Below are 26,172 nucleotides of genomic sequence, written 5' to 3' on the forward strand. Positions count from 1 at the left end.
GGTGCAGGGGATGTGTGGCTGCAGCTGCTCCAGAGGCAAAGCCCTTTCCTGTTCCCAGGTCACTGTGCAGGTACTGCAGGGATGAGCCCAGCTGGGGGCTGGCAGGGAGGTGGGGGACATGAACCATGGTGTGGGTCACGATGTGATTCAGCAGGTCGCTCTCCCTCCTCTCCCCTGCCCCCACATCAGCCTGGATTGTGACACCAGTGTGGCACTTTGCTGTTCCTGGAGTGCTGGCACCTGCCTTGGGGCACAGCAGCCTCCATCTGTGTTTCTGCCTCTTTTTGGCGTGTGGGTGCCGAGGTGCCCCTGCCTTTGGCTCCCTGCCTCTGCTGGGGCCATGCGGGAGCACGGGCAAGGGCAGTGTGGTGGAGTTATCCCCGGGAGCCCGGGACCTGTTTGTCTCCGGTTTTGGGCTGGGGCGTGGTGGGTGTGAGAGGGGAAGGGCTGCCCGGAACGCGGTGGGAGCGGGGGAGGGCTGGTGTTGCCCCCCTCCTCCCTTTCCACCCAGGGCTCTCTCCCATGACTCGCATCCTCTGCTGCCAGATGGAGGGTGGGGAGCGGGGCCGGGAGCGCTCGGAAAGTGAAGCATCACGGATTCTGCCGGCGGCGTCGCTTCTCCGGGGGATGATTTCCGAGACGGGCCGGGTTCTGCCAGGCCAAATCTCCCGGTGCTGGCGGCCGTCCCTGCGTTTGGCCGCGTGGCATTTCCCCGTCCCACCCAGTCCCGAATGCAGGCGAAAGGTTCCAGCTCTCCTCTCTCTGCGGGAAAAACAACCCCAAACCCCACCGCAGCCCCAGGAAGCCCCGCTCCCTCCGGGCTGACTCACCCGGCAGAGCCGCCCCTTTCCCTGCCCAAACCTCGGCGCCTTGGGGATCCTGCCCATCTCAGCTGCTGCCCCGCACCATCGGTGCCCACCCTGCAGCATCAGCGTGGGGGTACACAGGTTGCCCCCACCCCTCTCACTGCCAGGGAGCTGCAGGACGTGGCAGTACCTCCCCGGAGTGTGGGGACCCCTCCGGGGTGCGGGCAGCTCCCTGCCTGTCCCGGAGGCTCTGCAGCGCCTGGGTGCAGACCTGGTCCTCTCCCACCCCAGGCCCGCGTGTGCTGCTGCTGGCCCCGGCGTGGGAAGGTCAGCGGAGGCTCCACACGCCGCTAGCACAGCCCGGAGCGTCCTTGGGCCACGCTGCCCTTGGGCGGCTCGAAGGCCGAATCCTCACAGCTTCCTTAGGATGGGGAGGGGCGGCGGGTGCTGCTGCTGTATAATGATTAACCCGCCCGTGTTAATCATTCCGGCCGGCAGCCTTTTTCCTCTGGGTTTCCAGCTCTGGAAAATGCTCCTTTTCCGATTCCCTCCCACGCACGTGGCCCCGCAGAGGGAGCGTGGCACAGCTCAGGGAAAACCCTATGGGGAGGAGCGGGACCTGGCTCGGGGTCTGGCACCGGGATCTGTCCTGGGGGGGCCCCTTGGTCCCGGTTCTGGGGGTGCCTTGCCTGCAGATGGCGGCGGAGCTGTGAGGAGTGTCACCCCAGCGGCCTCACCCCCAAAATCCCGACACAAGAGCGAGCGCCGGCGGGCGTTGAGGAGGGCGGGTGCTGCAGCCAGCACGACACAGCTTGTCATGGTGCTCCCGGGCCAGCAGCCCCAGAGTGCCACACAGGCCACGCAGCAAACCTTGGCCCGGGGCGCGTTCTCTCGTGGGGAAACTGAGGCACGGATGGGGAAAAGCCACTGGCAGGCTGGGGAGAGTGGGAACGGGACATGGGAATGTCAGACCGTGCTGCTGTGCTCGGCGATTCCATCCCTGTGGAGCTCTCTGCGAGGGGCCAGAGTCAGGCAGGGGGCGGTGGGCCGTGCGTTGCCCTGGGGGTCCCAGGTGCCTTGGCAGGGGCTCGTTCCAGGGGCCATGGGCACAGCCCTCACTCAGGGTGGCCTTGGAGGCCACGTGGCTCTGCTGGAGGTGGCCCAAACCCGGAGGGGGCTGGAGGGGGTGCGTGGTCTCGCTTGGGGGAGTTCCAGCCAAGCCCCCTCCCACAGGCTGCCGGCCAGGGCCATGACCCGCGAGGGGCAGGGGGAGCCTGGGGAGGAAGCGGCTGCCAGCTGGGCTCGAGGCCGGCTACAAAGGCGGCCCAGAGAGCCCAGCGGAATGAGGTGGCATCCGTCCAGGTTCCCACAGTGGCCCTGGTGCAGAAAATACACCCGGAGCTGCTGGCGGTTGCCACAGCGATGGGCTGGGTGCCACGCCGTGGAGGGGGGCACGACCCCGGACCCGGGTGTGCCGGCACGAGACCCCGGTGCAGAGCGGTGGGAGCTCCGTGGAGTGGCGGAGCCGGGCGCTGGCAGGGACCAAAGGCTCCTGCCCCGGCTCCCGCTGCCTCCGCCCGCCTTTGATGTGCCGGGACTTCGCCCTTGGTAAAGCTGGGAGGTTCCCAAGGAGCTCCCAGCTGGATCCTGGCATCCAGCACCCAGCTGCTTGGTGCAAGCCCCCCTCGAGCCCTGGAGCTCCATGGCTGCTCGGTTCACTTGGCCCCGCTGCAGCCGGGGGCTTGGAGCCCCTGAGGGCTCCCCAGTTCCTGGCGGGGCCGGGAGGAAGCGGCTGCAGCTGGTCCCGGCGCTGGGGCTCTTCCTGGCAGGGCTGGCGCCGGGCTGGGGCGTGGAGTGGAAGGGAAAGCCGGGGGGCCGGGGCCGCTGCCCTCCGGGATGCCCTGGCATGCGGCAGGGAGGGGTCGGCAGCGCTTCCATCCCCATTCCCTCAAAGGCCACCCCTCCGCCGGGTATAAATAGCAGGATTGAGGCTTGGCTTGACACTGGAGTCACTTCTGCCACCACCACCTTGGGTGTTCCCCCCGCCCCGCGGGACCTCAATGGGGTCATTGTGCACTGCGGACCCGCAGGGCACGTCCTGAGCAGCTGCTGGGCCTGACCCCGGCTGCCTCCCCCACGCGTCAGGGGCATCGATGGGGCGCGGGGGTGCCCCCGCGGGGTCCCACGCAGCGAGGGAGTCACGATCCCCCGCTCGCCCTCCCCGCAGCAGAGGAAGGGCCAGGCGCGGGTGGGCAATGGCTTCACACCGTCCTCGTCCCCAGCAGGCCGTGCCGGCCCTGCCGCCCCCTCCCTGCCCGGGCAGCGCCGGCAGCTGGGGTAATGACGGGGTGTGCCCGTCCGCCCCGGGCTGCGAGCGGCGCGGGAGGCTCCTGCCACCCAGCAAGACGGGGCCAGCCGGGCGCGGAGCTTTGCTGCCGCAGCCGGCGCGGCCACACCTGTGTGGGCTGAGCGGACCCCGCTCCCACCCGACACCTGCCCGGCCCAACCAGCTCCTTCGCGTCTCGGCCGCCCGCGGACAGGCCGCTGCAGGCAGGGCCCCCCGGGCCAGGCAGGTGCAGGAGGCGGCAGCACCGGGGGAACTGGGGGTGCGCAGGGGATCTGGAGGAGTCGGAGCTCCCTCCGGGTGCCCGGGAGCTCTGGGGGCTGGAGGGGCTGTGAGCCCACTTGTGCCGACGGGATGTCCCTGCTGTCCCCTTCTCACTTCCCCACATTGTGTCCCCCGTCCGGCCCCACATCCTGTCTTGGCAGATGGGCCGTGGCTCCGACCCCGGCTGGCTGCAGCTCCTGTGTCCCAGGTAGGGCACCCCAAAGGTGCAGGGGGCTGCAAAATGCCTCCCCCAGCTCCTGCAGGCTTCTGGGGGGGGGGGGCGTGGGAGGGGCAGCATCTCCCGTGAGCAGGAACCCTCCGACAGGGACAGATGTGAGGTGCTGCAGCCGCCTGCGGATGTGAGTGGGTGGGTTCTGGGCAGGGCTGCCTCCCGCGGGCCAGCCCCGGCCCAGGTGGCCACGGACTCTGATGGAGCTGAAGGCTCTTCAGGGAGCCCAAGGTTTAATGAGAGGCTGTCGGGCTCCCTGTGATCCTTCCGCCCATTATCTAATCGGAGCAGTGCATTTAGAGGCCACGGTGCAGGTGAGTCACTTCCCCAGCTGGTGCCTCAGTTTCCCCACAGGTCGGGTGCTGGGATGAGCTGAGCCCGGCTCCTCACAGCGTGGCTCTGCACTGGGGAATGTGGCACAGTGGGTCTGGCCCAGGGCTGGATTCCTCCCTCGGTTCCTTGTGACACACCTGGACCCTGGGCGTGGAACCCCCCTTGAGCCCCCCACCTGGGCATGGGCCCCGCTCCAGACACAGAGCCTGGCGGTGCTGGGACATCCCAGTGCCTGGCAGTGCCAGGGGCACCCACACTCCACACACAGCAGGTTCGTGGCTCCCAGCCCATGCCAATGCCACACGGGGTCCAGCTCTTTTCCCGGGCAGGATTTCCTGCTGCTGTTCCCAGAATGGGCCGTGGTTTTGCATCCGTGGGGTGATCCCGCACAGCGCGCAGCCGGGAACCCATCAGCACCGGTGCCAGGCACGGGAGAGGCAGCAGCACCGGCGATGCCCCGGTAGCCTCCCCCGGTGTGGGGAGGGCCGGGCAGGCGGCTCCACCACCGTAAACAGGAACTGCGGCCGCGGGGGAGCGCAGGGGGCCGGGAAGGGAGGGGGTGCCTGCGCCCATGGCCGGGGTGTGGGAGCGTGGGTGGGAGTGCTGCTCCCACCGGGGCCGAGCGAGCCCCGGGAGTGTGTGCACACACGGAGCTCTGTGCGGTGAGCACGTGGGGCTGTGCACAAGCGTGTGCCCCTTCGGGGTGAAGGAGTTGAACTTGTGTGTGAAGGGACAAGGCCAGGAGGAAGTGCCTCCTCCCGTCCCCATCCCGCCCGAGTCGGGGTTTCCTGGGGCACATCCTGCCTCCATGGATTCTGTTCCTCCTTCCCGGTGTTGGGGGTCAAGGGGTGCCAGCCCTGCAGGGGGGCAGGGATGGCGCTGGGCCCATAGCAGGGCTGTGTCTGCCCCGTGCCGTGCTGGGCTGGGGGGCTCCCCAAGGCGATGGAGGGGGGAGAGGTGCCCGCGGCCCCGCACTCCCCGCCCGGGTGAGGTTCCCGCATTCCTGAGGCGGCTCCAAGGGGAGCCGGGGGCAGGCGCGGGGCGGGAATGCCGCGGCGCTGAGTGTGAGCCGTGTGTCAGCGCACGGGGCAGCCCGGCGGGACACCCGCCCCACGCCCCCCTTGCTCCCCCGCCGGGCACCGGGATCCCCTGCTGGCATCACCCCCGGCTCTGGGCACGGGCTCGGGATCCATCCCACAGGGTTCTGCCAGCCTGTGTGCGTGCATTCCCAGGATTGGGGATGACGCCTCACGGGGTGAGCCCACGGTGAGATCAGAGGGCTGGAGTGTGATGGGATGGGTCGGGATAGGGTGGGATGGGATTGAACGCGGTGGAATAGGGAGTTACTTTCTCTCGGGTTTACGAGCCTGGGTCACCCCAGGAACAAGGTTCAGTGTGTATCCAAGGAGGCTCCCGAAATCCTGAGTCCTTCCCCTCCCCAAGGCTGGCAACTCGCTTAAGCATTTATAATAATAATAATGATAATAACAACAATAATAACACCACCACCAACAGCTGAGCTGTCGGCTGACTCCTGGAGCCGGGATTTAAAACAAACCAAGAAATGTGGCAGCGTCTGGGAAACAGCCCCTGGTGCTGAGGGAGGGGTGTGGGGGGTCAGGGGGCACAGGGGGCATGGGAGGTGTGGGGGATCAGGGCTCTGGCGCCTCTTGGTCACAGTGGGCAGGGGGTCTGTGCCCTGGGTGCCCCTTCTCACCTCGACAGTTTCCTACCTGTGTTTCCAGGGCTCCCCAGGCACAGCAGCTGAGTTCTGCCCTTTTGGGTGGTTCTCAGGGGACCGTGAGGGCAATGCCCATGGGAGGGTCCCACTGGTGGGCACAAGCTGGCAGCGTGTGCCCGTGGTACTGATGGAACCACCAGGACCTCTCCTATCCCGAATTCTGCCATTGCCAAAATTGCCACACCAGCACAAGGCTGGGGGCAGGATGGGGCTGGAGGGGCACCAGGGCTGCAGAGGAAGAGGGACAGAGGCAGAGCTGGGACATGAAGCAGGACAGGAGGTAGCCAGGGATGGGGACCACTGTTCCTCCTGCTCATGCCATCACAACTCCAGGCTGAAGCAGGGCTGGGGCTCAAAGCTCTGCCTGCCCCCAGCTGAGGGGGCCACGGGAAGGGAGGCAGTGAGGCTGGGAGCCACTGGGGTGGGAGCAGGGACTGGAGTTCAGCGTCCTGAAGGGGCCCGTGAGCTCAAAGAACCCAGAATAGCCCTGGCCTCACCGTGGCAGCGGGGCCACAGCCCAGCACAGCCAAGTATGGCTCCACACCTGGGCGCTGCTAAATCCAGAGGGATTCGCCATCCTTGCCGGGCCCATGGCCAGGTGGGTGAGGGCGTCTGGTGACTCCCCCCAGCCTCAGCCCCCCACAAGAGCTGAGTCACCCTGGGGTCTGCCCTGAGCCATCTGGCCTGTGCCGGGGTCCCCCCTGCTCACCCTATGCCCACCTCCCAAGGGGGGCTGCCTGAGTCACTCCAGGGGTGACTTCATCCCTGGGACTCTCCAGGCCTGAGGCCAGGGTGGGGGACAGAGCCCTGCGAGTGTGGGGTGCCCCAGAGCCAGGGCATGGCAAGGGAGGCCAGGCAGGGCCACTGGCTCCGGCTGCATCGGGCTGGCAGCTGGAGTGTCCCCAGGCTGTGACGCCTGGACACTCTGCCAAAGGCCACCAGGACACGTCCCCGAGAGCTGGGAACACACAGAGCCGGTTGTGTGTTTCTAAGGACACGCCTGGGTGTTTACAGCCCCGCCAGCGTCACCGGCACAGGCACCGCCGTCCTGCCCAAGGACATCCGCGCCCGTCACGAGGCCACCCCGAGCCTGCAGGGATGGGGGGCTCCGCCGGGGGTCCGTGCCCGGGGTTGTGTCGGGAGGGTGGAATCAGCAGCTCCTTCCTCACGGCAGCAGCGGTGGCTCACCTGAGCACGCCGGGCGGCTGAGTCACCGCTGTCACCGCTGCCGCCGTGACTGAGGCTGAGCCGCTCGGCCCCGCGGGGCTCGGGGACCCCCGGGACCCCCAGCCCGGCACCGCTGCCGCCGCCGGTGCCCCGGTGGGCTGGGTCGGGCGGGTGGAGGTGCAGTGGTTGGGCTGCACCCTCCTGCCGGGGTGTGCCCCGCATGATCCCGGGGCTGGCCCCGCGCCCGTGGGAACGCTCCCACTCGCTGCGGCAGCTCCGTGCGAGGCCCCAGCTGGGCACCGCGGGCCTGGGAGATTCTTGGAAGCCATGGAATCTCTCCCCTCCCCAGGCGGAGGGCTGGGGGAGGAAAAGGATCCCCGTCCCAACCTGGGTTCCCCCAGGCTGCAGCCCGGCTTCTTCTGCAGCCACATTAGTGAGAAACGCGTCCTCTGCCCTCCTCTCCCCTCCTCTGTCTGCTCCGGAGCCGGAGTCAGCTCTGCCCTAATCCCATGACCCCGCGCCTGCGAGTGGAATGCAGAGGCTTGCGATAAAAATCCCCCGTTTGCCAAAGCTGTGGAATCAGCCAAGAATTCAGCCCAAAAGGTTGGAAAGGGGGGGGAGGCGGGGTGTGGAAAAAGAGAGAAAAGAGAAAAGCTGCTGCCCGGGGCTGGTGGGGGATTTCCCCGAAGAAGGAGGGCTGGGAATTCCCTTCCTTCGAGGGAGAAGACTTCCAAGAACCAGCCTCCAAAAGATCTGGGGCTCCCAGCTGGAGCTGGGGCCGGCAGGACCCTGGGACACAAAGGAGCCAACACCACGGTCCTGCCCTGGCTCTGCCGTGACACCGGGACGTGCCCGGGGCCAGGGCCCGTGGGAAGTGTCCCGGCGGGACCCGGGTAAGCCCCTCTCCTCCAGCCCGTGTCCTCGCCGCCCTCCCGGCTGCGTGAGCCTCCGCGGGGGCTAATCCCGGGGCCAGGTTAGCTAAGCGGATTGCGGGAGCTGCGTGTGGCCTGCAGCAGGATTTGTGTAGGTATTTGCTCGTCGGATCGTCTCTCCCCGAGCTGCTCAGCCGTGCGGGGTTTGGAGAATGCTCCCTCTGGAGACGCAGGAGCCTCGGATGCCGTGCAGCAATTATGCCCAAGTCTGCCTGTAATCTTTAACGATTTATTCCCAGGGCAACACAATAAACTAAACACACAAAATCCAGGCTGCTGGGAATCCTGGGATCTCCCAGCTTGTGTCTCTGGAGGCTCCAGATACCTTCAACCATACTGAAATGTGCACACACTTCCTAAAGCACCAGTTCCTGGAGTCATAGGATTGCTGGAGGAGATGAGCTTCCTCCCAGGAAGGAGATGGAGCCGTGTGAGGAGGGTGGTGACTAGGAAAGGGGCTCTTCAGGGCTGCCAGGATGTGGGGAGATGCTCTGCCCTTGGGCCATGGCTGCTTTGCCATGAACTCAAAAGAACCCAAAGCACCCAAGCAGGCCACAATCCCAGCCATGGCCACAATGTCCCCTTGTCCCTCCCCACAAATCAGGGCTGGGAGCTGGCAGCCAGACCCTGCTCCCTGCAGGAGTGGCTCTGGTGTGACACCTTGTCCCCACCGTGGCCCCTCCTGGTGCACAAATCTGACCTGTGGAAGGGCCAAACCAGGGCTGTCCTGTCTCCTCGCTGCTCCAGGGCCTCACCCCGCACAGCCAGCTGGGGATGTGGCCCCCCTAGGGGCGGCTTCGCAGGCCCGGGGCTCCGCAGCTCCCGGGGAGAACAATGGCGCATCCCTGCCCCGGCCCCTCTCCCAGGGACAACAATGGCAGGAGCCGGAGTCGGAGCCGCCTGAGCTCATCTCCCCCCCGAGAGCCTGGAGGGGGCTGGGGCGGGCGGGGGGCCGTGGGCTGTGCGACAAAGGCTCCCTCCCAGCCCGGCTCTCTGCCTTGCACCAGTGGCCTCGCTCCCACCCAGCCATCTGCACGTACCCCAGGGGACTCCGGGTGGGAGGGACGCAGCAGCAATTTTGGGGATTCAGAGAGTCCCCCCTTGGTTCCTGAAGCCTCACGGGTCAGGTCTCCCCACTGTCGACTGGCCGCCAGATCCCCCCCTCCAGCTGCTTTGTGTCTTGGTGTGCCAGGGCATTGTCTGCGAAAGAGAGACCCGGCAAGGCAGCCTGAGGTCACCAGCATCTTCCCAGCGCCCTCTCTGTGTGCACGGGGCGGTCGCTGGCCCGGGAGGAAGCAGCCCCGGGTGCCACAGGGCATCCCACCCCGGAGCTGGTGCCCACCAGCCCGTTTGTCCCTTGCTTTAAAGCCCTCTAGGGCTAAGCCTGTGTCCCTGCTGGGAAATGGGTGGTTGGGCAGAGGGAATCCCTGGGGGAGGAATGATCCAGCCTTGTCATTAGACATCAGAGAGTCTCCACGGGCAGCAGGTTTGACACTTGGCTCCCAAGGAGAGCTCAGCCCATCCGTTCCCTGCCCACGGGGTGACTTTGACCCAGAGGGAGGGGAGAGGTGTCCGGTCTGTCCCCTCCCCACCGTCCGTGGAGGGTCAGGAGCCGCGTCAGAGCCGGGACCCCGGCAGGGGCTGAGATGCCCCCGGTGGGCTGATACCGAAATTAAAGAACGGTGAGTCGGGATCCCGGGAGCGGGATCCGTAACGAGGAGGTAGGGGCTGGCACAAAACGGAGAGCCTGGGGCAAAGAGCGGGACCCCCCGCGGGAGCAGGTGCGGGTACCGCCGGGGCAGGGGCCGTGGCCGTTGCCGGGGCCGTTGCCGAGGCCAGACCGGTCCCTGCCCCCGCCAGGCTCCACCCCGGGCGGTGCGGGATAAAACTTCGGGCACCTCCCCGGCAGCTCCGCGTCAGGGCTGCGCTCGGACCGGCTGCAGCGCTCAGGAGGTGACACCGCACCCACCACCACCTCCCCCCGGGACGTTTCTGGGGTCTCTCTCCCTCTTCCTGCCACCGGAGGCAGCTGAGCTCCGGCCGCGCCGGGATCCGCGGGGCCGTGCTCGGTGAGTAGAGCCGCGCCGGGCTGCTGGGGGCCCGGGTCGGGCTGCGGGGGGGATCCCGAACCGGGACCGCGATCTCTCGGTTGCTTTCCCCGGAGCGGGAGGGGTGGCCCCACTTCCCCGGGGCTCCCGAGGGGACGCACGGCAGAGCCCCTCTCCGGTTGTTCGGGAGCTCTGCTCACCCTCAGAGACCCTCCGTGTCCTCGGTCACCTGGAGCTTTGCCCGCCTCCGGGGAACGGCAGCGGGATCGGTTCTTCTCGCTCCAGCTGTCGGAACCCCGGTGCCCCCGCCGCGTCCCGGGAAGCGGTTCCTCGCTCCCACGACCCGGCGTTCGGGGTGGGGGGGGTCTCCTCGGGCAAGGGCTCTCCATCCCGGTGGGCGAGCAGCGGCTCCGGGGCGCACCGCGGCCGGGCCCGGTCTTTCGGTGAGGGCCACCCGATGTCTCGGTAAGGGCTCCCGGCGCGCCGCCGGTGCGGCCCCCGCGGCCCCCCCGGGCTCAGGAGGCGCAGCGGGGCCGGCAGAGGGCGCCCGCGCTTTGCTGACTCATAGCCCCCCCCGGTTCGGGTGCCGGGACGGGGCCCCGGGGCTGCGGGGTGTCCGTTCCACTCCTCGGGAGCCGGCAGGCGGGGCTGGGGCCTCTGGGGTGGAGGTTCCCGCTGCGGGACTGGGGGGGAGGGTAAGAGCGTGCCGGGGGGTACAGGGGGCTCAACCCCTCACCGGGACAGTTCCCCGTAGCTGTAACGGCGTCACCGGGAGGGTGACCGGGCGGGTGCGTGCGACCGGGCGGGTGTGACCGGCCGCGGGTGACTATGCGTGTCCCCCCCCACCCCCGCCCTTTCCGCCTCTGTGTCCCGGCGTCACTCGGCTCCGGGGGCTCCAGCTCCCGCCCGGCCCCGCGGGCAGTCACCTCCCGCCGCGGCCTCCTCCGGTGCGGGGGCCGCTCACCGCCCCCGCCGCGGCGCTCCGGGCCGGGGCCTGCTTGTGTCCCGCGTCCACCCCTCCGTGGCGCCCGGGCCTCGCACGCCAAGCCCATCAGCTCCCGGGCGAGGGGCAGCCCGGCACTGCCGGACCCCCGAGCCCCCCGCGCCCCTTTGTTGTGCGCCGGGATTATGAATGGCTCCAGGCGCGGCGCGAGGGCGCGCGGGGGGCGGGGCCAGGGCGGGGCCTCCGCGGCCGCGTGGGCGGGAGGAATCCGGCCGGACCGCCCCGCCCACCGGGCCACGTGGGGAAGCTGCACCCGCCTCCCATTGGCCGCCAGCGCGGATGTCTGGGCGCTCGGCGAGCTCCCATTGGCCGCGGCCGCCGGAGGAGCCGGAGTGAATGAGGGCGAGGCCCCGCCCGCGGGACGTTGCTACATTGTAACTTCCCTCCCCCCCCGGTGCTCCCACGGCAGCGCGAGCGGCGGCCGGTTCGGCGGGTCCGGCCCCAGAGAAGGGGGAGCGAGGCGGCCTCCCCGCCCCTCGCCGCGGCCTCGGGCCTCACCCCGCCCCCAGATACCCCGCACCGAGAGCACAGAGCGGCGGCGAGGAGAAAGAAAGGAGGCGGCAGGCAGGAGCAGGCAGCGCCGCTTCCACCACCCCCCCTTCCCGCGGCAGCCACCGGAGCGGGGCGAGAACGGGAGATTTTCTATTTTTTTTTTATTTTTTATATACATATATTTTTTTTATTTTCTCCGCCTGAGCTGCGGAGGGCACGGCCGGTGCAGCCCTGCTTGGGGACCCCCCTCCTAGCCGCTCCCCCGCCTCCTCCCGGCCCCCGCCCGAGGCCTCAGCGCGTAGCCGGAGCTCCCGTGGGTCCCGCCGGGCGTGTGGCGGAGCGGGCCCGGCTCCCTCCTTTGTCCGATCCCCCCGCCGCCCCCCGACACCGAGCGCCGCTGCCCCCGCAGGTCGGCGGATGGACCCGCAGCCCGGCGCCAGGAGCTGCAGCCGCGGGGCTCCCGCCTGCGAGGTGGGGCCACCCGAACCCCCCATGAACCTCTACATCCACACCACCACCGGCACCCGCTATGAGCTCTCGGTGCCCGCCGAGGAGACGGTGGAGGGGCTGAAGCGACGGCTGTCCCAGCGCCTCAAGGTGCCCAAGGAGCGTCTGGCGCTGCTGCACAAAGAGAGGTACGGCACGGCTCGGTACGGGGGGGCTCGGCGCGGCTCAGGAGGCCCGGGGTCCCCAGCCCTCGACAGCGGGGCTGGGCGCGGGGGCGGCCCCCTCGCACCGGGCTCGGCACCGCACAAAGGCTCCCGCCCCCTCCCCCTGTTCTGGGCTCAGCCCCGGCGGCGGCGCGGCCCGGCCCCCCCCACCCCCCGAGCCCCCGGCGGCGGGGGCGCCTTTGTCTGCCGGGGGCCCGGGCCGAGGGGCTGCGCACCCCCCGCGTGGAGCGGGGCCCGCGTGGGGTCGGGCCGGGAGTAACTTGGAGAGTCTTTCCCGGATCAGGGAGGAAGCGGGGGGGGAACACACGGGGACACCACATCCATCTGCCGGCAGCCGCGGGGTTGAGGGAGCATGTTCCCAGTGCTGCCTCCCCCACCTACGCTGGTCCCAACTTCTCTCTAACCGCCCCCCCAGTGGGCAGGTTTCCTGTGCCACGAACCCTGTGCTCCCACCCCCCTCCCCGCAGCTCAGCTCCTCTCTGGCCCCCTCAGCACTGCCCCGTGCCCAGGGCAGGGGTGCCCCACACCGTGAGCTCCCGCAGGGGAGAGCAGAGTGGTGGGGTGCCAGGGTTCCCTCCTGCCTGTGAAGGCTGGGAATTTCTTGAGGTAGGGGTGCTTGGGGGGCTGTTGGTCCCCTGGGAGCAGCCAGACTTGCAGCTGGTGTCCCCCTCTCGTGTGTACCCTCTGGGGGAGCTGCCCGACCTGCACTGACCCTGCTTTTGGCATCTCCTCCCACAGCCGCCTCAGCTCTGGCAAACTGCAGGACCTGGGGGTCGTGGAAGGCAGCAAGCTGACACTGGTGCCCACCGTGGAGGCCGGCTTGATGGTGAGTGGCCTTTTCCTGCTGCTCCCTCCATCCCTCCCACTCGTCCCTGTCTATTATTAAAGCCCCGGGCAAGGATGAGGATGTGATGTGCTGGCAGCCCCGCGGCTCTGCTGCCCCAGCTCTTGCTGAGGAGGCAGCGCTGGGTTGGGCACGGCAGCAGGTTTAGTATTTCACTCCTTTCTCAGGGCTTGTGTAGAAATAGTGGAAGTGACATGTCATCCCTCCCTCCTGCTGCGGACGCCCCCTCCTTTGCTGCATTTGTAACGTTAATCCCCCCCCCCTCCTCCTTTTTTTTCCAGTCCCAGGCGTCCAGGCCAGAACAGTCGGTGATGCAAGCTCTGGAAAGCTTAACTGAAACTCAGGTGAGGGGCTGGATGCCGGGGCAGGATGGAGACAAAGGCAGAGGGCGGGGGGGGAGGAAGGACAGCTGCGGCCTCGCTTTGCTTCCCCTCCCAAAAGCTTTGGCGTTGGTGCCTCGCTGAGGTTTCACCTCCAGCAGGGCTGGGAGTGCTGAGGGTGGTGCCCGGGGCGGGCACCGTCACCCAGTGCAGCGCCGGGCTCGGGGAGGTCCCACGCCGGCAGCCCAAACAAGCCGGGAGCCGGGGAGGTGAAGTGACTCACCCAAGGTCACGCCGCGGGTTGGAGGCAGAGCCGGGCGGCTCAGGGCCCTGCCCGGGGGTGTGGGGCTGTAACCCCCCCAGCTGCCCACCCTGGGGTGCAAGGATGGGCTGCCATCTGCCCCACAGCTGTGATGGATGTAAAGCAGGCTGGCAGGACCACGCTGGGGCTGCAGAGCCTGGCTTCCCCCCCAGCACCTAAAGGGGTGTTCCTGCTTTCCTTGGAGCCGTCCTTGGGGGTGCACATTGGCCGTGCTGGGGCGTTCTGACCCCCTCCTCGTCCCTTGCTCGGTGGCCTTGTGCTGGGGCGCGAAGGGGCCAAGTGGGCGGCGGTGGTGGGGCCGCGGTTGAATTGCTGTGGAGTTGTTGGAGGGGGCGGGGAGGGTCCTCGCTGCTGGGGGGTCTCAGCTGCGGGGAGGAAGCGTTCCCAGGGTGGGAGAGCCGTGGGTGAGCCGTGGGTGCGCGCGCAGCCGCCAGCTCCTGCCGCGAAGGTGGAATTTACCCCCAGCCGTGCAGGCCCCGCTCCTTTGTTTTCCGTCTCTGTTACTGCTGTGAAACTCTTTCCTTCCTTTTTCTGGCCCGTGCTGCAGCTTTGGTTTTTTTGAAGGGTTGGGTTTTGGAGCGTTTTTATAACCTGCCTTGCTGAATTCTGGGAAGGGGCTGAGCCCCATGTGGTGCCAGGGCTCAGAGAAGGGGCTGCTGGGGCGCTGCTGTGCCCCCCCCGTGGGGATGTGGCAAGGGCCAGGCTGCCCTGCCTGCAGGGACCCGCAGTGCCCTTGGCTGCCCGGGTGACCTTGACTTTTGAGAGCTGGTTTAACCCCATGTGGAGGCTGGGGGGGGGGGGGGGGTAAGCGGGTGAGGGAGGGAGAGTTTGGGGCGGCTATCTCCCCCCGGGGGGGGGGGGGGGGGGGGGGGGGTAAGCTTGGACTGGAGCCCTAGTGGATCCCCAGTGCCAGACGCTGCTGGAGTCCCATGGGGGGGTTGCAAGGTGCTGCCCATCCCAGCTGGGCTGCAGAGCTGCCGGAGGGGGCTGGTTCTGGCAGGTCACAGTGCTCCTCCTGGCCTCAGGGCTGCAGATATGTCTGATGGGGTTGTGCTGCTCTGCTCTGCTGTGGGGCAGCGAGGTGGGGTGGACTGGGGAGCCAGGAGCCTGTGGAGCTCAGGGTGCCCCCCCAGCCCAAGCACAGTGAGCGAAGGAGGGTGGGTGGGTGGGTGGGCTACGGTCTGCCAGCGGCTGCGGGAAGCGGCTCCGCACCTCCCTGCCCACCGCAGGTTCCTCCGGTTGGTGATTCAGGAAGCCAGGGCTGAGCAGGAGGAACCGCCAGCACCTGGGGGGCGGCGGGGGGGGGCAGGAAACCACTCCTCCCATTCATGCTTTGCTGGGCTCTGCCTGCGTCACGCAGCCTCCGGAGCACGGGGAGAGCTGAGCCGCTTCCTCTGGGGGTGGTAAGGGGGGGCCGGGGCGCTGCCACCCCCTCCCCAGCCTGTGGGGAAGTGACTGCCGGGCACGGGGGCTTCCTGGAAATGCTCCTGCACTTCCTTCCTCCCCACACGGCTGCCCCCGCTTTCCAGGGATGGCAGGTCCCACTGCCGGCTCTTCCTTCCCCCATCCCTCTGCCCAGGAGTGCTGAGGAGGAGGAACAGAGGAAGGGGATGACACATCCTGCTTTTCCAGGGCTGGGGGAACGTGGCCAGGGAGCTCTGTCCCTCTGCCCCCCACCTTGGCACAGACAAACCCCTGGGCACCAGCACAGCTGGCTGGATGGGGGGGCCCAGCTGTGCCCAGCTGGAGACCCTGCAGGGGCTTGGGGGGGCATTTCCTGCTCCCCCTCCTCATCCTGGCCCTGGCCTTGCCTTTGCCATCTGGATCTCCTAGGATGGTTTCCCTGTGCCTGTTTGGGGGTGCTGCCCTCCCCATCGGGGCAGGGGCTCCTTGGGGGCAGCTCCCCCTCTCTGCCAGCCCAGAGTTGGGGGCCCGGGGCTGCGTGGTGCTGGGGGCCGGGGTGACGCGGGGCCAGGCGTCGGAGCGAGGCGGGAATGCGGCGTTCTCTGAGTCATCGGCGTTTCTGAGAAGCAGCTGGGAGACACTTGCCCCATCCCTGCGGGCCCCGAGCCCGGTACAGTGCAGCTGAGCCCCTCAGGGCTTGGCAGAGTCCCAGGGGACCCCTAAGTGCGGGACTTTGGGGGGGGCTCAGCGGCTCCAGCCCCCTCGGCGAGGCTGTCCCGGCCCCCGCGGCGGAGCCGGCTGGGAGGGACGGGGTCCTCCCGGCGTGGGCGGCCGAGCGGGCGGCTGGGTGGGACGTGTTTGCATTGGAGCGGGCTGGTTTCGCCGGGGGGGGAGGTTGGCAGCGGCGTGGGGGCGGGTGCTGGGAGCCCCGGGGCTGGGGCGCCGCGGGGACCGGGCCGGCTCCGCGCCAGGGCTCAGCCCCGGGGGTGCAGCAGGGGGGGGGCCCTGGGACCCCCGAGCATGGGGATGGAGGGGCGTTCTTGGTGCTGCTGGGAAGTGTCGGCAGCGGGGGCCTGGCTGGGTTGGGGTGCTCTGGTTTCTCCCGGCGCTGGCGAGGGGTCAGGCAGGGCAGGGGTGAGTCAGAGGGTGCGGGAGGCGGCCGCGGGGCCGGCTGACGTCAAGGGGCCCCGGGGAGGTGCACGGGGCTCCCCCGGGCACACCTGGGTGCAGAGCCCAGCCTGGGGAGGGTGGCAGGGGCTGGGATGGGGCTGTGAAAGAGCCCAGTGGGAGCAGGACCCAGCTGGGACCCCTTCCCACACTTTGGTGAACGATGCTTGGACCTGGTGTTGGGGTGTGTGAAATGTACCCCCTACAGTGGCTCAGAGAGCAGCAGCAGGGCTGAGGTGGCCCAGCAGCCGTGGGGGGACTCCATGCAGGGACCAGATCTGGGATGGGACCAAGCGGTGAGGATGGGGATGCCAGCCTGGCATTAGGCCATCCAGGCTGCTATGGGAAGGGAAACTGAGGCAGGATGGGGGCTGGGGCGATGCTTTCCCACATCCAGGTGCTCTGTGCACGCACACGCGTGTGCACACGTGTGCCCGTGTGCATACCCACCGTCCCCTCCCGCCCCTTTGCCCCGTAACCTCCGTGTCCAGAGCTGCAGCGTCTCCTTCCCGCCCACCCCTTCCTCTGCAGCCTCCGCCTGACACGCTCGGGGCTTTGCTGCTGGTATTTTTAAAGCTGCTTTTCCCACGGCTTCTCAGAACCGGCCTCCGCGGCAGCGGGGCGTGGGGGAGCGGGGTCGGGGCTGGGGGGGCCCGGGGGGGCCCTGCTCTGCAGTGCTGGGGACAGGGGGTGCTGGGCCCCCACTGGGGACCCCTCGGTGGCTGCACCCCAAAGGTGCCATGGGATGTGGGTGGGTGATATCAGGAGCTGCGCATGATAGGCTGGGAAAGCTGTGTGCCCTGGAATAGTGGGGGGCGTGTAGGGTGGAAGGGGGGGTGTTGTCCCCATTAACCCGTCTGGGCTGGCAGGGGTGAGAGGCACAGCCCCCTGCAGCACACATGAGGGCAAGGGGGGGTTCACGGTGGCTCATGGCTGTCCCAACCCCCCCTAGAACGTGGGGCAGTGCTTGGGGGGCTCCCCTGTTGCCTGGCACAGCTGCCAAGTGATTTATGCGACTGGGGGGAGGCTGAGGGGTGTGAGCTGGGGGGTGGCAGGTGTTGGGCATTGGGGGGCCCCCCACAGCTGCAGCCTGGGGAGGGTCAGGCCCTGCCTCTTGTCTCCACGCTGCAGCTGCTCCATCACCTGCCGGAGCTGGAGCCTCCGGGCTGGGCAGGGCCTGGCCCCCACCCCCAGCTGCCTTGGGGGGGGAGGAGGGCAGGTGGGCTGCACCAACTGAGTCACAATGGTGGGCACGCAGGGACCCGGCATGTCCTCACCTGCCCCCTCCTCTTCTCCCTGTGCCAGCAGGGGCACCCCCTGGAGCTGGGGAGGGGGGACACCCCTCCCGCTGGCTGGAGCAGCAGTGCTGGCCCTCGGCCGAGCGTGTGGCTCTGGGCAGTCCCTGCCTGTCCTTGCCTGCCGGGATCAGCACCGCGGAGGGCAGCCAGGCAGGCACGGCCACTCAGTGGTGGGGAATAAAGGGCAGGAAGGGCAGAAGGAAGAAAAATACCCCCTGGCACCATCAGCTGACGGAGCTGGCACCGGGCTGGGGTCGCGTGGGGACGGCAGCTGGGCTCGTCTGCCAGCCTGGCACGGGTGAGGGCCTGGGAAGGGCTGCAGGAGGGGGTCACCCCTTCTCTGCCCCGGTGACCCATCCCTAAGGCCAAGAGAAACCTGTAGGGGCAATCGCCTTCCCCTGCTCAGCACCAGGGGACGACCACCACCCCACTGCTGGTGCCACGGCTGATGAGATCCCTTCTCTCTCTCCCCCAGGTCAACGACTTCTTGTCGGGCCGGTCCCCGCTGACCCTGGCCCTGCGTGTGGGTGACCACATGATGTTCGTGCAGCTGCAGCTGGCGGCCCAGCAGAGCACTGGACAGCTCCAGCACCGACACCTCATCGCCAGCCGCGGCGAGGCGGGGGCCAGCGCCAGCCCCCACTGCCGGACGCTGCACGGTGCCAGCGGCTCAGGCTTCGCCCGCATCCCCGTGGTGCCCTCGTGCCAGCAGAGCCCGGCCCCCAGCCCCACGCCCTCTGCGCCGGCCCCCCCCATGTACTGTAACGCCCCTCACGCCGCTCCCGTCACCGCCGGCATGTTCCGGTCACACGGGGCCAGCACGCAGACGGTGAACAGCAGCGTGGTCTCCTCCTGCTCAGAGGTGAGTCTGGGGATGTCCTGGGGCCTTTGGGAAAGGGGGATGAAGCTGTGACTTTCCCAGGTCGTGCCTGGCCCTTCCTCGGTTTCCTCATGTGTGGAAATGGGTTGTTCCCAGTCTGGTCTCCAGAATGTCCCCAGGTCCCAGGGAGGGGCTCAAGGACAGGGTGTAACCAAGCTCTTACCCTGCCTGTCCTCACACCTTGCCTGTCCCCATGGGTGGACAGGAGCTGCTGCTGTTGCTTCCCTTTCCCCCTCGCACAGCACAGCAGGGTGGGGGCCCTGTCGGGACCCCCAGGGTGGTTCCTTGCACGCCAGGAGAACTGGGACCGGTGCCTGCTGCACCTCCCTGTCTGGGCTCTCCTGACCTGGCTTTTTGCAGGGTGGCAGAAGGTCAGGAGCAGGCTTGTGTGCCCCACCAGACCCCTGCCCCGAGGCTGATGGCATGTTTCTCCCCTCGCAGGTGGACTGTGGCTCCCGCAGCAGCAGCTCCCCGGGCAGCAGTCCGGCCCCCTCGGCCCGATCCCGCAAGCCCGGGGCGGTCATCGAGAGCTTTGTCAACCACGCGCCTGGGGTCTTCTCAGGGACCTTCTCCGGTACGCCCTGCTGAACTGCTGGGGGGCTCTGGGGGGATGTTGGGGCCAATGGGGCTGTGGATCTGGGGGGGCTGCTTGTCTCACACCCACCTCTTCCCCACCTTCAGGCACTTTGCACCCCAACTGCCAGGACAGCAGCGGGCGGCCGCGGCGGGACATCGGCACCATCCTGCAGATCCTCAACGACCTCCTCAGCGCCACGAGACACTACCAGGGCATGCCCCAGTCCCTGACACAGCTCCGCTGCCAGACGCAGTTCTCCTCCTCCTCCTCCTCTTCTTCCTCCTCCTCGCCGCCTGCCTCTCCAGACCTCGCCACCAAAACTACCTCAGAGCCGCTGCCGGCGGCCGCCGCCCCCACCCTGCACCCCGTCGTCCAGTGCCAAAGCCAGATCCGGATGTGCAAGCCCAGTGGTGAGTCCGGCTGCCCCCGAGTGGAGAGGGGTTGGGGTTTGAGGTTGGTGCCTCTTGGGGTTCCCTGGTCCGTGGCTGGGATGAGCAGAGAGGGATTGGGAACTGGATGATTGACAGGTGTCAGTCGGGAGGGTCGCATGTTCAGGGACAATCAGCACCCCTGGGGACTCAGGGAGGTCCCCCCACCCACCCTGCATTGTCATCTCTGCCAAACCCTGTGGGGACAAAGTGTCCCTGTGTGGGTGGGGGTGTGGGGGAGTGGCAGGTGGCTGCAGTGTCTGTGCTGCCCCTGGAGCTCAGCTGTGCGGGCAGAGGTTTTGGGGTCACGCAGACGCCGGCTCTTTCTTTCCAAACCCATCTCCTCAGACTGGGGGTGAAGGTGGGCCTGGCTGCAGCATGGCAGAGGCTCTCCCAGCATTTTTGGGTGCGCACCTGTGAGCCCTGGGGCCGGAAGGTGTCGCAGGCACCCGTACCAGACCCCCTGTGATTTGCTTAGAGGAAAGAAGTGAAACCACCAGTGCTGGCTCAGCCCCCTCAGGGTTTGTTCTTCCTTCCCTCCTAGCCAGGGGTGGTCCAGGTCCCCACAGGGGGTGGCTCCATGCTGGCTCCATCCCCTGCTGGTGTGACCGGGTCTTCCAGGGCCGCCCCCAGCTCTGCTCTGGGCCAGGCACCCTCCCCATCCATCCAGGAGGATAGAGGCGGTGTTGTGGTGGGAATCCTGCACCCCAAAAACGGGCTGTAGGCCTCTGGGGATCAGCCTGGTGCTGTGGTAGGCACCCTGTTTTTGGGATAGCCAAGGGTCTGTGCCATGGGGTGCTCTGTGATCCCCCCAAATGTAGGTTAGGCCACCCTCTGGTAACCACTTCACCCTTTTCCTTCTGGAGGACCCCTGCTCTAGGGGTGTCCATGTGCCATTGGGGGCTACCTGCTGGGCTGTGTCCCCCCAGCCATGCATGGATCAGGGAGAACCCCACCATGACCCATCCTTCTCCATTACAGGGCACCCCCTGCCCGTTACAGGGATGTCCCCATCTCCGTGCCACCGGGGGCTGCCGTGTCCCCCCACGGCACTGCACGGCAGCCCCCCGTGACCCCCTCTCCCCTTTTCCCCTTGCAGGGGACCGGCTGCGGCAGACGGAGAACCGGGCGACGCGCTGCAAGGTGGAGCGGCTGCAGCTGCTGCTGCAGCAGAAGCGGCTGCGGCGGAAGGCGCGGCGGGACGCCAGGGCTCCGTACCACTGGGTGCCCAACCGCAAGGCCGGGCGCACCAACAGCAACAGCAGCGTCTCCAGCGAGGGCAGCCTGGACCTGGACTTCGAGGACTCGGTCTGGAAGCCGGAGGTCAAGGCCGAGATGAAATCCGAGTTTGTCGTAGCATAGAGAGCCAGGGCCCCGGGGGACTGTGCCGGGGGGTCCCGCTGGCTGGCCCCGCTCTGGGGAGGCAGCGCTGACGTCGCGGGCCGGGGCTCCTCGAGATTTGCCGTCTCCTGCCACCGGACGCGTTGGGCCGACCTGCGTGTTAGGGGGAGCCCCCCATCCCCCTGCTCGGTTGGGTTTGGGGCGATGGGGAACAGCAGCAGGAGCCGCCCCCTCCTCGCACCTCCCCAGCTGGGGGGTCCTGGCACCCGGGGGGGGCCCTGGGGTGTATCGAAGCTGCTGCTTTGCTGTGAAGAGGGGCACAGCTCCGGCCCCACCTTGTGCCACCCCACCCCGGTGCAGGCAGGAGGAGATGAAGTCTCTCTCGGAGGTGCTGGAGCCCCCCCCGATTTGGGGGCCGTTTGTTTTCCTTCCCTTCTATATGTAGCATTGCTCGGCTGTGGGGCTGGGGGCTGGGCCCCCCCGGGGGGACATGCGGGGAGGGGGGAGGGGGGTGGGGGGCTTTGTTTTTTTGGGGGGGTGTTAATTTTGTTTGGGGAGGGAGAAGCCAAGGCGCCTTCCCTCCGCGGCCGAGCCCAACTTCCGAGTCCCTGGACTCCTTCCCACCCACCGCTTGGGTGGTTGGATTTTTTTCTTTTTTAACTTAAAAAAAAAAAAAAAAAAAAAAAAAAAAAAAAAAAAAACCCTGAATAAATAACCCCAAACTCGGTCCCGGCTGCAGGGCCGGTATTTATAGACATTAATGACCCGACTGAGCCAATACTGACATAGTCTTCATAGGCCGTAGGATCCTTTTTCTCGTCCGACTTGGATTTTTTTCCGTCAGGATCTGTGCAAATAGAGCCCCCACGTGATGTGTTTTTTGTCTGTAAAAGTCTTTTTTTTTTTTTTTTTTTTTTTTTTTTTTTGTGTGTGTGTTTTGGGGAAAAGGGGGGCGGGGGGGGAAGAGCAAGGCTTTTTCGGTCTTTAATATTTTATTTTTTATTTTTGAAATAAATTTGGGCAGTCTGGATGCAATTGTGTCTGGTGTCGGTGTGGGGAGACAGGAGAGGAGGAAGGAGGGGAGTCATGCCCAATCCTCCCTGGCAAGGGAACAGGTCTGGGGTCTCCTTGAGGTGTTTTCAGCACTCTCTGGGTGCCAGACCCCAACCTGTGGGTGCTCATCCGACTCGGTGCTCCCAGTCTCGTCCCACTGGCCACTGCCCCGAGGAGCTGGGCCGGTTGCACCAGCCGGGCTGGCCGTGAGTGCCAGCTCCCTGCCAGCTCCCTCCCTCCCTCCTGCGTCACGGTGGGGTGGCTGCGGGCTGGGGCGGGGGGTTGGTGGCCATGAATGTGGCCGTGCCTCAGTTTCCCCACCTGAACTTGCCCCGGGGAAGGTGATGGGGTGGGGTGGCCCTGGGGATGTGTGTCAGCACCATCTCACCCATGCTACCCTCTTCCTGCAGCCCCCAGCATCCCTGGGAGGAAGCTGGAGGCCAGGGGGGCTGGGGGTGTCGGTTGCTGTGGGGGGACACTGTGGGTTGGGACACCCCCAGAGCTGTCCAGTGACACTGACACGGTGACACTGTCACCTCCAGGTGACACCTGGGGCGGGGTGAATCCTGACTGGGCGCTGAGCTGTGGAGCTGTTTTGTGGGGAGGGGGCAGCAGTGGCTGCCCGTGTCCCCTCTGCCATGTCCCAGCCTTGTCCCCACACCCCGGCGTTGGTGACAGAGAACAATCCAGAGCTCCATGGGACCCTCAGCACCTCACAGACAGGATGGGAAGCGAGTGGCTCCTTCCCATGGGGAACCCCCGGGGGGCCCAGTGTGGGCTGTGGGGGGGCTTGGCCGGACCCTGAACTCCCAGGAGCAGCCGAGCACCGGAGGAAGCCGGGAGGGAGCGGAAGCAGCTCAGGTTCCTGCGGTGACTTGTGCCGCAGCGGGCACCCTGCGCCCCGCTTTGACGTCATTTCGGGTAGAGCAGACCTCGGGCTCCCCCCCCTACAGCCCCTGCTCCCCCCCTTCACCCCCAGCCCGTGCCAAATTTGGCAACGGGAAGAGCCGCCGACCGCGGCAGGAGCAACACGGCGGCCTTGTAAGGCAATGGCTGCCGGGAGGGCACGCGGGGGACACACACACGCGTGTGCACACGGGGACAAGCGCCAGCGGCCGTGCACGGCGGGGACACGCAAACAGCCCCGCTGTGGGCGCTCCCCTGGGAGCCCCCAGTCCATCCTTGGGAGGTCCCAACAGCTGCAGCCTCCCAGGGGCGCAGCTCAGGGTTTGGGGGAGCGGGGGTGCTGCAGGGTGTGAGCTGGGACAGGCCTGGCCCCGAAGCCATGGCACGGCTTCATGGCACGGGACGGACCAGGCACCCGCAGGAGGTGTCTGTGGCACAGAGGGACATGCCAGGGCACAGGGCGCTGCAGTGTGCCACGCCACAGGGTGACATCACCGCGCCCAGGGCCCCCAGATGCTGCTGATAACAGGGGGTCGCTGGCGGTGGGCGAGGCTGGGCAGAGCCCTCACTGCCCAGCCCAGGTGTTGGCATGGTTCACACCCCCTGCACCCCATCCTGGCTCCTCTCCCCACAGCCCCCAGCCCTGCCCGGCAGCCAGCACTGCTGCCAGGCTGTGCTGATCCCAGTGCTCCCAGTATGGAGCAATCCACAGCACCAGCGTTGTGCCTGCGGTGTGGTGCCCGCTGTGGGGGCAGCGTGGGTGTCACCTGGCAGGTGTGTCCATGCACCCACAGCCAGTGGGTGGGGACAGCTGGACCCGGTGCCCCCCTTGTCCCTCTGCCCAGCCCTTGCCGCAGAGGGTGTGCCAGGAAACACCCACAGCTGCCGTGGCTCCCAGGGCTCCCGGCACGCCCGTGGGCTCTGCACACACCCACGGTGCCGGCCGTGCCGCGGCCCCGCGGTGCCGGGCACACCCCGGCACAGGCATGCGTGGGGTTGCACGTCAAGCCTTGCACGCCCAGCCCTTGCACACCCACCCGCTGCGCCCTGCACCCCAAAAACCCACCCGGCCTCCCCACAGCGCCTGCCCGCACCCCCCAGCCTGCAAACACGCATGTGAACCCCGTGTGTGCCCGTGAACCCCACGGCCGAGGGCGGTGGCTGTGCCTCGTGCGCTGACCCTGCGTCCCCACGGCCACGGGACCCCCGTGGCCGCCTCCAGCTCCCTCCTGGCGTGGGGTACATCAGGAAGCCCCAGCCCCACAGCCCCCCTGGAATCCCTGCGGCTGCACCCGGCGCTGGCTGCGGGCGAGAGACGGGGCTGGCGCGGCGGTGCCAGACGCCGGGTGGGCGACGTGCTGCCGCGTGTCCCTGGCACAAGTTGGGAACACGGCGTCTGCCGCAGCGGGGTCCCGGGTGGGGGCGAGCCCAGGCCCCCGCGTGGGGCTGCAGACGGTCCCCCCACCACCCGGCTGTGGGGCACCCGCCAAGGCTGGGGCACGCATGGGTGCCCTCTGGATGTCCCCGAGGGTGCAGAGGCCCCCGAAAGGCTGAGCCCCCTCCCCAGGCCCCGGTGCTGCTGTGGGGCCGGGCTGTGGGCAGGCAGTCCTGGTGTGGGGTGCAGGGGAGGCCGCGGGGGGGGCCCGGGAGCTGCCGGCAGAGGGATGGATCCTGGAATTAAAAACATTCCAGGAACTGACTTTGAAACAGATAAAATAACAAGCGCCGTGAGGAATGTCTCACCCCGCCCACCAGCCGCGGCCCCACGGCGCTCCCCACAGCCTCCCACTGCCCCACACGTGTCCACGGGCCCTTGCACACGCGTGTGCACGCAGAGCTCGCAGCCATTGTGCACACGTGTGCAGCACAGCCCGGCTGCGGGGGTCAGCCCCGGCGTGCCCGGGCTGCTGGGGGCTCTGGGGATCTCCGGGGGGGGCTGAACACCCCGAGGGGCTGCAGCACACCTGGGCTGGGCCGTGGGGATGCACACACGGCCGGTGTGCAGTGCACGGGCATACGCGTGGAACACAGCCGGACACGCGTGGCTGTTGTGTGCACGGCACCCCTCCCGCCCTGGCCCCGACCCCGGCCCCCTCCCAGGCCATCGTGGGGCTGAGGGACCCCCGGGTCCTCGCCAAGCCCGGGGCCTCCCCGGTTCCCCCAGCCTGGCCGGCAGCCGCGGCCGGTGGAGCCCGGCGTGCATGGGCGGTGACATCACGGGGGCGGCGGGCCCGGGGCGCGGTGCCAGCCCATCCCCGCGGACCCCCGCCCGCCGGGACCGGGGTCGCAGCGGGGCCGGAGCAGCAGCAGGAGCTGCGCTGGGAACCGGCACCGGTTGCACTGCTCGTCCCAGCCTGGCTGCCTGCCCTTGACAGCAACAAAGACCCCAAATCTCCTTTTCCTCCCCTTTTGGAGACCCCCCCAAAAACATCTCTCAGCTGAGGTGTTTTGGGTGGGGGCACCGGCTTAGCTCCCCCATTTGCATGCACAGGGGATGGCGCTTAAATGGCCCCGGTGACACTGGCATGGTTGAGGGGTAAACCCTGTGTGACCCTGCCCCCACAGCCTGTGCCGTGGGGGTCTCGTCCCCACACCCTGTGCCGTGGGGGTCTCGTCCCCACACCGTGGCCCCGGGCAGTGGGGCTGATGGGGACACGGGGCCAGAGGGCATCGCCGGTGCGTCACCGTGTTTACGAGGACCTCGAGGAGCTCTCGTGACGTCCGTGCTGGTCCTGCCAGCCCAGGCCATGCCAGGTGGCACAGTGCCACCACCACCACGCTACCCTCCGGCCACTGCTCAGATTTTTGGGGCTGGCATGAGGCCACCTGGCCCCTGGGTCCTGGTGGCACGGGGGGCACGGAGCGGGGTGTCCCCCCCCCTCACAACGCACTGTGCCAGCGGCAGATGGGGCGTGCGTGGGGCTATTTATAGCAGCGGGACCCACAGGTAGCGACGGTGCGTCAGCACGGTGACGCAGCCCCGGCGACGCTCAGCCGCACGCCCCCGCAACCGGCTCCCAGGGCCCCCCCTCGAGCCCCCGAGGAACGGGGGAGGCCCCCACGTGCGCTGGTCACAGCTGGAGGATGCTCAGCCCTCGGCTGCGCTGTGTGTGGGGAGGTTGAGAGGGGCACGTGCCCCGCACCGCCCCCAAATCCATGTGTGTGCGTACATGTGTGTGCATGTCCGTGTGCACATGGGCGCTGAGAGTGGATGCTGTGTCTCTGCGTGTCCCAAGCTGTGTGTGTCACCGCGTGTGCCCTCTCCTGTGTCCCCCAGGTGCACGCAGCGCCGCGTTGATCTGCACGCTCCCGTCGCTGCGTGTGCCTGTACCCGGCCACACGCGTGTGTCACCGTGCCTTCTGCTCCGTGCACACGCTGCGTGTGTGTGGCCGTGGCGTGTCTCTGCGTGTGCGCGTGGCCGCGGTGGCCGGGGGTGACTCAGCCCCCAGGCAGCCCAGGAATGCCCCCTCCCCACCCTCTCCCCGCCCCTGGCCTGTGCTGGGAACGGACTGTCCTGGGGGACGGTGACACCCAGGGCTGACCCAGACCCTGCTGGGAAGATGAGGCGGTGCCCCCCCGCCCCGCTCCCCCCATCCTGCTC

General features: G+C 68.0%; 2 protein-coding genes across 2 annotated transcripts; both read left to right on the forward strand.

The window, feature by feature from the left end:
- The first annotated feature begins 9,539 nt into the window (after nucleotides 1-9,539).
- MIDN (midnolin) lies at nucleotides 9,540-21,100 on the forward strand. The gene is made up of 8 exons (XM_041481048.1): nucleotides 9,540-9,885; nucleotides 11,769-11,994; nucleotides 12,769-12,856; nucleotides 13,156-13,218; nucleotides 17,861-18,247; nucleotides 18,707-18,839; nucleotides 18,947-19,252; nucleotides 20,370-21,100. Exons 2-8 carry the CDS (start codon nucleotides 11,777-11,779, stop codon nucleotides 20,630-20,632), a joined length of 1,458 nt encoding a protein of 485 aa, XP_041336982.1. The 5' UTR covers nucleotides 9,540-9,885; nucleotides 11,769-11,776; the 3' UTR covers nucleotides 20,633-21,100.
- LOC121360902 (translation initiation factor IF-2-like) lies at nucleotides 9,898-11,760 on the forward strand. The gene has a single exon (XM_041481062.1). The coding sequence runs from the start codon at nucleotides 10,693-10,695 to the stop codon at nucleotides 11,611-11,613; it is 921 nt and encodes a 306-aa protein (XP_041336996.1). The 5' UTR covers nucleotides 9,898-10,692; the 3' UTR covers nucleotides 11,614-11,760.
- Nucleotides 21,101-26,172: the final 5,072 nt, after the last annotated feature.

Source organism: Pyrgilauda ruficollis, unplaced genomic scaffold (assembly GCF_017590135.1).
Source record: "Pyrgilauda ruficollis isolate IOZ18807 unplaced genomic scaffold, ASM1759013v1 scaffold115, whole genome shotgun sequence".
NCBI lineage: Eukaryota > Metazoa > Chordata > Aves > Passeriformes > Passeridae > Pyrgilauda > Pyrgilauda ruficollis.

Coding starts and splice junctions, on each gene's coding strand:
- LOC121360902 (XM_041481062.1), top strand. CDS start 10,693: ATGCGTGTCCCCCCCCACCCCCGCCCTTTCCGCCTCTGTGTCCCGGCG.
- MIDN (XM_041481048.1), top strand. CDS start 11,777: ATGGACCCGCAGCCCGGCGCCAGGAGCTGCAGCCGCGGGGCTCCCGCC. Junction 11,995..12,768: donor GCGCTGCTGCACAAAGAGAG/GTACGGCACGGC, acceptor CTCCTCCCACAG/CCGCCTCAGCTCTGGCAAAC. Junction 12,857..13,155: donor CCGTGGAGGCCGGCTTGATG/GTGAGTGGCCTT, acceptor TTTTTTTTCCAG/TCCCAGGCGTCCAGGCCAGA.